Here is a 12,155-nt window from a genome sequence, read left to right on the forward strand (position 1 = left end):
GGAATTACAGTGATTTTTATTTTCTTCTTTACACTGTAATCATTACCTAAGTGTCCTAGCATAATCTCAACTTTTCTCTTAATTATAAAAACAATTTCAATTTTTTCTTTTAATTATAAAAATAACAAAAGTGATGTAAAACACCCAAACAATAGAAAGGAGCAGCATGTAAAGAAAACTTCCTCTTCTTTCTCATCCCTCCCTTGGTTGACATTTAATCATTCACATATTCATTTAAAAAATATTTACTTTATGTATATATACCACATACTGGGAAATGTGCTAAAAGTGGGGCATAACACAGCATGTTTGTATATCCTTACAGACATTTTTCTATGGATATAAAAGCATAAAGTATACAAAAGTAAGTGTTTTAAACACAGTAAAAGGATCACATCACCCGTACTGTTCAGTAACTTGTTCTTCTTAGTTAATATTATCTTGATCCAATAAAGATCTGCTTAATTCCTTCTTAACAGAAGTATATTCCAGCATGTTTGCATTTTCACTGTTTATAAGAGGGATCCTTGCTATTGTTTTGAAATATATTTTAAATATTGGATTTCTCATTTGTTTCTTTCACTTAAAATAAACTCCAGATACAGCAAATAAATACATATAAAAATAAAATTAGAAAAGCACTGGCAGATGGCATGGGTAAGTTTATATAGTGCTTTCAAAGCAATAAAAAGTACCATTTATAGACAATGAAAACACAAAATTCTATATATATATATACCTTTCAGAAATGTAGATTGAAAAGAATTACATAAATGTTCCTTTATTCGAGGAAACTTTCCATATCGTAATTTATGACATGCTCTGCAAGTTTTATAGCTGAACTGGGACTCAGTAAAAACCTCAATTGTAACTTCTTTCCCAGGAGATCTGAGTGATACTAAAACATGCTCTTGCCTCATTGCTTTTCAATGAATTGACTGTCTGAAAATAAAGATAGCTTTATCAACATCTATCACCCTCCCTGCATCAAGTAAGGAAGAGAAAGTGGCTTGCTTAATCACTAGGTGAGCGTTTAAAGCACAGATTATATAATCTCTTATATATACACTGCACTGAGCTACATGAGACTGAACTCCCTCATCTCCTCACTGTCCTCTGATACAAGACAATATTTTAGTGTCCATTCTGTACATCGGAAAAATTATTTCAAGAATTTAGATTCATAAGGTATTACTAGTAGTCTTCAAATCTATCCTGTCTTGAAGCAAAACCTCAGCAGATGATCCATACAAGGATGAGAATCTGTGCCATTAAAAAACCTCCAACAAAGATACTTCAAACAATGGTCTTACTACTATTCACTTTAAAACTTCTTATTTATCCCAATATGTAAGTCCACAACCATGAAAGCTGTCCTGTTAATACTTTTACATTCATACCTGCAAAGATTCTTCCACTGAGCTATCTATATCATCTTGATGTCTCAGAAGATCTAAGACAGATCTGGTTTCTGCCTCCCAGATTTCCACTTGTTCAATGAGTTTTTCAACATCTTCAGCCAGTTTTAATTGCCCTGTAAATTCTTCACTTGCTTTTTCATGTTCTTCTCTAGCCTACAAAATTCAAAATTATCATTATGAAAATAGCAAAATTTATAAAATAATTTTCAATTTTAAAAAGTTATATCTCTTTTTCTGAACAGTGAGAATTCAACATATTTTAATGACTTAAGACCTAGTTTTTGGACAATGGTAATAACTATGATAGTACATTATCACCTTAAAGATTAAATTAAAAGGTTTGTTCATATATATTTCCTTAATGTTAATAGTCCCATAAGTTAGTTACTATAGTCCTCATTGTCATCATTTTATAGATAAGATTAAGGCTTAGAAAATAAGGTTATTGACTCTACAAACACATTTCTAAAACTCATATGCAATTTAATTAAGTACAGCTATTAGCCAATAGTTGTAAAAGAAGAAGAGGCTCAGAATCAAATTTCAACAAAATTCAGCCTTTTCAAATAATCTCGCAATATCCTACAGCTTGATATGATACATGATAGATTTTTTTAAAGTTGCTTTTAATCAGCTCATTTTAAATGTATTAGAAGAATACAATATTCTAAATTCTTCTATTCTAAAAGTATATTATATGAATTCAGGTATTTCAAGAATTTCTGATTAGGTCTTCTTATGGTGGGAAAACACTGACAGTCCAGCATGGCAACTTGCCAAAGCCAGTTTACTTTCTTAAAACTGTGAAAGTTATTATTCTGAAGGAAGCACATTTCAAAGATCCTAGGTATTATACCTTACATGTTTATGATTTTATTTTTTTCTTCCTTTTCCACATTCTTACCTATAACTTAAAATCATCCTTCAAATTACCCAAGAAAGCAAGAAACAAAGATTATATTTTCTCTCCTTTTACGGACAAGAAACAAGACATAAGCCAGGGTCTAGTCTAAAGCTAGACAATTTCTAAGCACTAGTTAGAAATAATCTGACAAAAACATCAACTCCATTTCCACAGCTCAGAAGTCACAACTGCTCCTGAGGGTCTGCGGAACTCCTTAGTGAGTAAGAGACACGGCTTTACCGTGAAAGATTACTTCATGAAAGGAACCACTTAAGCTTTTTACTAGAAACTGATATACTTTAAATGTTATCTAATATAATCACATGTTCCACTGTTCCAACAATATGGTTTCATCAAAACAAAAATCGTAAAGTTAAATTATGTCTATATACAAATGAGAAACATTAAGTATAATTATTTTACCTTTATATCCTGATTGTGATTTTCAGGAAGTTCTCCTGACATAACCATTGAAAAATCAATAGTTGGTTTTTCTTCTTTAGATAGTTGAGTATTTCCAGAATTGTCAGGAATGGGCTGAAACTGTTTTGTTTGAAGTGGCAGTTTCATTTCCTATAAAAAATTAGTATCATGAAATTTAATGCTCATATATTTAATGCTAAGATACATTATTACCAACAATAAATGGACATGATATATTCAATCTATTTTTAGAATTCATCAGTTATTAACAATGTTATAAAATATACCTATTTCCCTGAAACACCTCAGTCTCAAATTGTTAACTAAATAATTAAAGTTAAAAAATTATTAAAGGTCTGCTTTTATGAGGCACAGTGCTAAATATGATTGACAAAGCTTGACGTATGTTCTCAAGAGCTTGAAATCTAGTAGGCAAAAATGCTTATGTTATCCTTTAATGATAAATGAATTTCAAGTAGAAAGCTGTATATGTCCACACAAAAACTGAACATGAATGTTCACAGCAACGTCATTCATACTAGACAAACAGGTACAAGGAAGCCAAATGTACATCAACTGATAAATGAATAAATAAAATGTGGTATATTCATACACTAAACTACAAAATGTGGTATACCCATACACTAAACTACCATTTGTCAATAAAAAAGAATGAAGTACTGATACATGCCACAATGTGGATGAACCTTGAAAACATCACATGAAGCAAAAAAAGCCAGAAGCAAAAGACCACATATTATATGATTCTATTTGTGACATATTCAGAATAAGCAAATCTAAAGAGACATAAAGTGGATTAGCAATTGCCTAGGGCTGGGGAGTTTGGGAGAGAGTGGGGAGTAACTGCTAATGGGCACAGTTTCTTTAGGAGGTGATGAAAATGTTCTAAAATTGATTTGGTAAGGGCTGCAGCACAACTTTGATATACTAAAACCACTGAGTTATACACTTTAAATGAGTGAATTGTATGTTATGTGAATTATCTCTCAATGAAGTTGTTGCCAAAAAAAAAAACTTACAAGCTGAGTTTTTGTAATGAACTTTCTCCATCTTTTATTCAGCCTTCTCAGTTCTTTAGAAATAGATGATCCAACTTCATCATTGCTGACTTGAATTAAGAAATTTCCCACTTCGTTTAAAGTAGTATGGTCTCGATTCCATAGGGATAGTGTCTCAGAGGGAACCTACATAAGCAACATAATGTTTTAATGTCCTATTTGTCTATTACCTATGATAGACCTTTATCAGGGTTGATTCCAAGCAAAAGTGAGTGTGAGGTCTTTGCAGAGACTCTGACCCTCCCCTTAGGGTCTAGTTATTCATCCCTAATCACTAGCCCGCAGGCTTCAGCTATGTCATCACTGCAGGGACCAAACTTTTAGGAAGCATCTGATCTACCTGTTTGAATGGCTGGTGAGCTTAGAGCAAAGGTTTTCAAACTTTTTCTGTTCATAGTCCCCTTCATGTCTCAGTAATTTTTTCACAGATTCCCGAGACCAGAAGAATTACCTAACGGTTCTCATTTTTAAACAGTCAGATCCAAACAACTTAGTAGTAATTTACAAGGTATCCAACAAAGAGATGTCGCCATGTCTCCCTGAAAATTTAAATTATCCTGAGAGTTCTCTTGGCAGCTCTGGGCACCTCAGCACAGAGTCTGGGAATTGCAAGGCTTAAAGTAGTACTTTAATTAAAGACCTTTAAAGATAGAAGAACTGTTAAAAGCCAAAGATTTGAATTTCCAGTATCAATATAAGTGACAAGAAGTAATGACTCACTAACCCCTCAAATATTATTTTTGCACTCATACACTTATCACAAATTTTACTCCCATATAAACAGCCTATTTTCTGTTGCATAATTTTATTTCTTTTTGGAAAATGTTTAATCTGAGAGGCTATCTATAGCCATCTGCAATGCAGGAAAACGAAAGGAAGAAAAACTACTTGAGAGAATAATCATAAATGATTATCATATGAACAGCAAATGAAAATAACAATGAATTACATTGAAATTTCTTTCACACCTCTCCACAGAAATTTAAAGTTTTTTGTTTTTCTTCGTGTACAAACTCAGGAAGGTTTTAGAGCTAAAAGGGATTCACCCAAATGCAAAAATAAAAAATTTTAAAGCATCAATTTGTTTCAAAAGTACAAGCTATCTAGTGCTCCAAGTTTTTTGTTTCCTTTCCAAAGAACATAGCAACATATCTTCCAAAAACTACACTATATCTGTAACTTATTCCTCAATAAAGCTCTGTGCGTGTGTGTCCACACGCATGTGTAAAACCTTTAATGAGGAGAAAACTTCCTTCTGGCAATTATATTAGAAAATAAAATTCCTTTCAATAACTTAGAGAATTTTTCCAAGAGTCATGTTTACTTTTCCCTGGCCTCTCATTTTTGTGTTGAAAACAAGGATCTCCAAACAAAACAAACAAAAAACTTAAACTGAGTACATGCCATGAGACTGAAAATACCTCTTCAATCTTCTCCTTCTTCATCTCCTCAAAATAAGTCTTTAGTAAGCGAAGGTTTTCCACGTAAGTAGCCCAACACGCCAGAACTTTTTGTAGTGTGGACTTCACGTTATCTATATTTTTTCTATAGATACAAATATTATATTCCACCATTGCATATTGTTTACTAATGTTCTGATATTCTCCAGCTATAATGTTAAAATAAGAATGTCATCTTAGAAAACAGTTTATTAACAAAATAATACTGTTAAGAAAAATCATGGGGGTGAAATATGTACTCCAACAATATTAAATGCAAATGGAAGAATGTTCTGAAGTGTATGTAAAACCAATTTATAAAACATTAAGGTATAAACAAAGAGAAACAGAGAGATGGAATGTTATTTTTAAGTGACCATCATTCCATCAAAAAATAACAGTATAGCTTTACCCAAATTCTTATGAATTTCTTCACATTGTTGAAAAGAAGTTTCAAGTTGGGCTAGGAACTCCTTTTCTTCAATAAATTTCTGGTGAAAAAGGAAAAATATGAATTTACAATTTGTACTTTTAAAAATATGCCAAGAAAACCAGATAGAGGCACATATATAACATTGGTGAAGCACTTAGGCACCAAAATTTCTTTAAGGCTTTAATACTACATCTTTGGGTAGGAAAAGAAGAAGAGCACTTCATGATAGAAGATAGTTAAGATTTAGGAGACATAAATATGAAAATAAATATTATATACGTATGAGACCTGACAAAGTTGATCTTCCTGTAGTGATACGGTTCTACAATGGTTTCCTCCCACAGGAAAAGGCAAGTATTTTGTAGCATTTTCAAAATCCCCTATTTCACATTTTATTATTGTTTTATACTTTGTATTAATTTCTCTTATTTCACATATTTTTATTAATACTGAATTATTTTCATTAGATGTATTAGTATTTTATAAATGGATGCCATCTATCACACAAAACATTTGAGAAACTACCATTAACCAAATTATTATGTGTCCTATGTAAGCAAATTCTGCTATGGAAAATACAGTTATATAAACACTCATATTTATTGCATATTTTTATTATGTGCCACTGGTATATTTAAATGGAAATATGAAAAATCAAGGAAATAAAAGCAATAAAAATATTCAAAATATAGTCTAATTTAGAATGATGCTCCCTGCTCAGAAATGTATACTTTTAAAATCATAAATTATACATAAATCTTTCTTTGGCATGTTTTTCAATTTCTGCCCTGAAATTTATAATCTTGGATTCTTTTTTGCTCATTCCAAAAAGAGGGAAACAAGAAAAAGGAATAATAATGCTTAACTGTAGAAATGACATTTTTAGGATGCTTTAGTTTTAATTCACAAATGAACATACTTACATTCAAGTGGTTTACACCATATTTTCCCAATTGCAAGACCTAAATCCCCTCTTCAAAGAGAGCCTCAAAACAAAATATACTTTTTTCCCTACCCCTTAAAACTTGAAAGGCTAAGATTAAAATGTTATAAGAAAAATTTAATTTTTGAGTGAAACCATGAATCTGAGAGGGAAAAATACTAAGCAAGATGTCCAGCAACTACAAATAGTAATTTTTAATGGAAATAACATTGAAACTTTCTCTATTATTTTAACTAACTCAATCTCCTCTGTTGTGATAAATAATGCTGTTTTCTCTTTCTTATTCTTCCTGATGTCTGTTATTTGACTACATGTAATTCTTTTTCTCTAGGCAATATTTAAGCTAATGAAAGCTATCATGAAAACCCATCTCAAAACCTAAAAAGGTAAAGGGAAATGATGCCAAGGAAAAATGCAAACCGAACACCCAGACATGGAGAATGTCAAAGACATGAAATAAAACAGCTTACACGCCAGTCTTCCAGCAATAATTCCACAGACTCTTTATTCCCATATTTGATGTTCCAAACATCCAATTTTGATTTCACTTCATCTAGCAAACGAAGAACTGAGAACTTATAGTAATGAAACTGTAGAAGTGGAATGAATTTTTTCCCCGAAATGTTGTTGATTCTGGAAAACAGTGCAGGTTTCAGAACCTAACTTAGTATTACTGGCCAAATGTGAGATACTTGTTTGGAATTTTCAAAAATATTGGGGCTTTCAGGCAGAGAAAGACAAGTACCAAATGATTTCACTCATCTGTGGAGTATAACAACAAAGCAAAAACTGAAGGAACAAAACAGCAGCAGACTCACAGACTCCAAGAAGGGACTAAGCAGTTATCAAAGGCAAAGAGGTTGGGGAGGGTGGATTGGGAGGGAGGGAAAAGGGGATTAAGGGGCATTAGGATTAGAACACATAATATAGGGGGAGCACAGGGAAGGCAGTATAGCACAGAGTAGATCTATAGCATCTTACTACACTGATGGGTAGTGACTGCAATGGGGTGTGGGGGGGACTTGATAATATGGGTGAATGTAGTAACCACAAGGTTGCTCATGTGAAATCTGAGCATAAGATTGTTATCAATGATACCTTAATATAAAAAAAAGGGCAACTAGTGAATAAAAAATTACATTAGGGCTTTAACTTTTTCTTTTAAATACACAGAACTCAGATATATCCTCAAATCTTCTTTTTCTTAAACAAAGTAAAATACTTTGACTAGATCTAAAACAACTATTTCTCAAGATGTAGATGTTTGCATATCTACAGACTATTTTCTGAAGAAACTACTCCCCTATTGAGAAATCTTATAATAAAATGTTAATCCCCAAAACATTTCACTAAATTTGAAAATATCAGTATGACTTAATGCAACTAAAATTTCAACATCTACACATTAAAACAGCTTTCACTATTAAGACCAATTGCTTCTTAGTAATTATTCTAATAAGTGGCTTATGATAAGAAAAGATGATGTGGACAACTGTCAATTAAACAATCCCTATATTTGTGGTATTTTCAAGCTTATAAAGTGCTTTCATATACATCCTCTTTCCACCCAGTCAGTACCCTTGTGAGACATGAACAGAACAACTAGCATTACCCTACATTTACAAATGAAGAAACATGCTCAGAAATAGAGTAACTTGGCCAAAACCAGAATACAGAGTTCAGTATCTGACTTTAAGTCCAGAACTTTCTCCATTATCATATCCTACCATTCAATAAAAGAGAAAGTATGTTAGCATGATATAATATTACTATTACATAAAACATTAAGGTACTGTTATCAAGATTTAAAGACTAATTGTCAGAAATTATCTAAAATATAATATCTGAATATTTTCCAGAATTATATTTTCTGGTCCCCATTGTACCATGTCAGTGCTCATGCATGAACAGTATTAGCAGGTGCGAAATAGTAGTGTTACAAACCGTCTTTTCATTTCCTCCAATTTGTTTGGTGGTACCAATGGCAAATGCTTTTCATCTCTATTTTCAAATGCCAGGAGACTATTTAAATGCCAGTCAAATTTATCCATGTGACTCTGAAAAGAAATTTAGCATGGCATGAACCAGATTTATTGCCAAACATTGTAATTGAGTGTTTGCTAATCTCATTTGCTCTGTATGCACTGCATCTTTTTAAAAAAGATCATTAAGCCTTTTCTCTTTTTTAAAACTAAGATTTTGTCAATAAATATTTTCATCATAAATGTATTAAACTGGGCCATTTTACAGAGAAACAGAACTACAGTTTCTTTGGTAAAAGCATTATTAAAATCTTTTGTTTTCAGATGTATTTTCCATTCATTGTGGGCATGCACAAATGCTATAAATCTCAAATATCAGACTTTTTCATGTTTCTTTTTTCTTTTCCAACCTTGAATAAAGTAATTTTCTCTTGCATTAGAGCCATGGCTTCACAGTAATCCTGGGAGGCTGGCAAATCTTCACCTATAAACTCCTCTACCTCCTGGAGCCAAGCTTCAATTTGATGGAGGGGTGAGGGCAAAGCATGATTCAGTTTTGTTTTCCACACATTAATCTGAAAAAAAGGGAAGATGTTCATCAGAGACCTCTCTTCTAGTTTATTTCTGCACACACAATATGTTAAAATTCTTTAAAGTTGCTCTGATCCCTTAGTCAAGGAATCTTTATCAGTAACCTTCTTAGTACTAAATAACTCTGGCTACCTGATGATTAAGAAAATCATTTGTTTAAAAGCTGTAGGAGAAGAGGGCACACTGCTAAAAGTAAGTGTTTTGATCAATCCATAATTGTGAGAGGGAAATTAGAAATATTTAAAGCACCCCTCTATGCAGAGTTAGACTATTACTGAATGACCATCATTTGAAATCTAGTATGCCCTTGTGCTTTCTGACATTACAACCATACCTTGCACAGATTTATAGACTATTTTCCTCACTAGCCCTAATCATATATTCATGCCAGCTACCTCTACCACAGCTCCTGAATATCTGTCCTTCACCAAAGTTCCCCATAATCCAGACAACCGTCTCCTTCCTCTGCCTTCCCACTACTCCCTACCTGCACACAGGAGTCACACAAGTGCCGACTATTTACTTCCCCAGATGTTGGCTGCACTCCCAGGTCTTCGCTTTTGCTGCCCCTTCTACCTTATTTTTTTCCTTCAAAATGCACTCACGCATATATTCATTCATTCATTCATTCACTGAGCAAATATTTATGAATATGAATAACCTATTGTGCTAAGAGTTCAGCAGTATAAAGACATAGAAAGCTTCTAGTGTGGATAAGGGTCCTGTGGTGATTAGACACAAATTAGATGCTTACATGTGGCAACAAGGAGGTACCTTAACTATATGTGCTCAAAAATGAAAGAAACAGAGTCACATAATATCAACTTACACAACTTAATACATAAACAGGCAAATACAATACACGTTTTGTCAGAACTATAAAACAAAAAGACATAAAGCACAACAGTGGTGGCCTAAGGAGAAAGGGGAATGTTAGGAAGGCATGGTTATAAGAGGAAATAAGTATACAATTGAACAAGTGAATAAAAATAAGAGTAGGGCCTTGCCTGGACCCAAGCGCCATGCAGGGAAGAGTAAGTTTAACACGACCTCTACCTCTGAGGGTCAACCAGATAAATAAAAGTCAAAAATTCTTCTTTTTTCCCCCAAATTGTTAGGAGCACAATAAGAATCCAGCTTTAAGGCCACTTCCTTTCCTACTGACCCCATTTAAGAATGTGGCTGTTAGATAAATAGTGACCTCACTAGAAGGGGTGGGTAACTGTTGAATCACTGTGCTTTGTATTTGAAACCAACATAAGATTGTATATCAATTATACTTTAATTAAAATGAAAAAAAAAAGAATGTGGCTGTTTCTGTGACCTCACATGGCTTTTTAAGACTTTTTTGGTATTCTCATTCCAAAGACACCTCTATGAAGATCAAGCACAAATTAAAATTTGTTGCACTTAAATGACCTCCTCTATAGGGGTTTTAAGTCTGTATTTTCTATTACAGTTCTCCTAAATGAACTGTCACTGTTCTTAGAGTTAAATTGTTTTTAAACAGAGAAAAGAATAGACAAAATTAGGTTATTTTTTAAAGAACAGGGTTCATTCATATCAAGTTGCTGACATGCATTAACTGGGTGCTCACTATATGCAAGGCAAATATATATATTTTTTAATTAAACCAATTACTCAAGTATAAAGCTAAGCTCTCTTAAGGGACTCAAATGTAACTACTCATAAAGAAGAATTTAAAACAATTTTTGTACTTTTTTGACTTCATCCTTTTTTGGAATATAATTGACAAAATTATAAGGAATTTAAAATGTATATCATGGTGATTTGAAATACGTATACACTGTGAAAGGATTCCCACCATCTCATTAATTAGTGTCTCAAACTTCACATATTTATTAACTTTTTTTTGGTGAAAACATTTAAGTTCTACTCTCTTAGCAAATTTCAATATAATACAGTATTATCAGCAACTGTTACCATGTGATACATTAGATCCTCAGACCCTACTCATCTTATAGCTGAAAGTCTCTGCCCTTCTCCAATTTCTCTCTATTTCCCCCACTCCTATCCTCTAACAACCACATCTCTCAGTGTGTGAGTTTGACTTTTTCTTTTTAAGATACCACATACAAGTGATACCATGTACTATGTTGTGTTGCTTTAATTGCCTTGCAAGCTTATTTTCTCAAAGGCATAGGCAGACAACTCTAAATTACTTTATTATTAACTTAAATTATTAACTATATGCCATTAAACCTCCAGTCAGAATTGAAAAAAATGTTTTCATTTTTATGAATTTTTAATATAAGTCAGAATGTGCTTTTATTATATCCAAATTGTGCACTTGGCAAAATACAAAAATTAAACCAGAAAATTGGTAAATAACTGAGTCAAAAACAGGCTAAGAACAAATACCTCTAATTTAACTGTTACTCTTTTCACAACTGAAAGAAAATTATATATATTCTGAATGAAACCAAATATGTGTTTTCCAACTCAAGGCTGTACTCTATGTACACTTAAATAGAAAACTGGTTCCATACTTTCTCAGTGTTGGAAATTACATATGAATTTAGCTAAAATTTATATAAGATCTTGTTGGGTCAAAATAACATAATGTTGCTACTTCCATAGCAGGCTTAAAATGAAACCATTGACTATGATATTTTGAGATACCTGTGTTCTTAAACATCTGAACCAGAAATTGTCTAGATGATATTGATTCCTATGTACCTGATGACTTTATACAGTATGTCTCATTTGCCATGCTAAGAAAGTAAGTTCCATTGTACCAAAGAAAAGCCTTTTTAAGCTACTATCAATTTGCAGTAGTTACTCTTGCAAAATAGTTTTTACAGTTTTTCTTATTATATTGGGTAATTTTTCCAAACTATATTCAGCAAAATTAGGCCATGTCACTGTGGCCTGGAACAGGCTGAACTACTCAGACAACATCTTCATCCTGTCCTTCCT

At 32.6% G+C, this 12,155-nt stretch overlaps 1 protein-coding gene across 10 annotated transcripts in view; it reads right to left on the bottom strand.

Annotated features, from left to right (window-relative positions):
* Positions 1-12,155, bottom strand: part of SYNE2 (spectrin repeat containing nuclear envelope protein 2) — a 313,786-nt gene that overhangs the window by 207,257 nt on the left and 94,374 nt on the right. For all 10 annotated transcript variants that reach the window (XM_073242275.1, XM_073242277.1, XM_073242279.1 and 7 more), the window contains 8 exons: positions 9,035-9,199; positions 8,587-8,699; positions 7,113-7,275; positions 5,679-5,757; positions 5,249-5,436; positions 3,789-3,953; positions 2,749-2,898; positions 1,401-1,574 (listed from right to left, as the gene is read on the bottom strand). In XM_073242275.1, the coding sequence (XP_073098376.1) occupies positions 1,401-1,574; positions 2,749-2,898; positions 3,789-3,953; positions 5,249-5,436; positions 5,679-5,757; positions 7,113-7,275; positions 8,587-8,699; positions 9,035-9,199 (1,197 nt within the window). The remainder of the gene's footprint in view (positions 1-1,400; positions 1,575-2,748; positions 2,899-3,788; positions 3,954-5,248; positions 5,437-5,678; positions 5,758-7,112; positions 7,276-8,586; positions 8,700-9,034; positions 9,200-12,155) is intronic.

The sequence above is a fragment of the Manis javanica genome, chromosome 8 (assembly GCF_040802235.1).
Source record: "Manis javanica isolate MJ-LG chromosome 8, MJ_LKY, whole genome shotgun sequence".
NCBI classification, from domain to species: domain Eukaryota; kingdom Metazoa; phylum Chordata; class Mammalia; order Pholidota; family Manidae; genus Manis; species Manis javanica.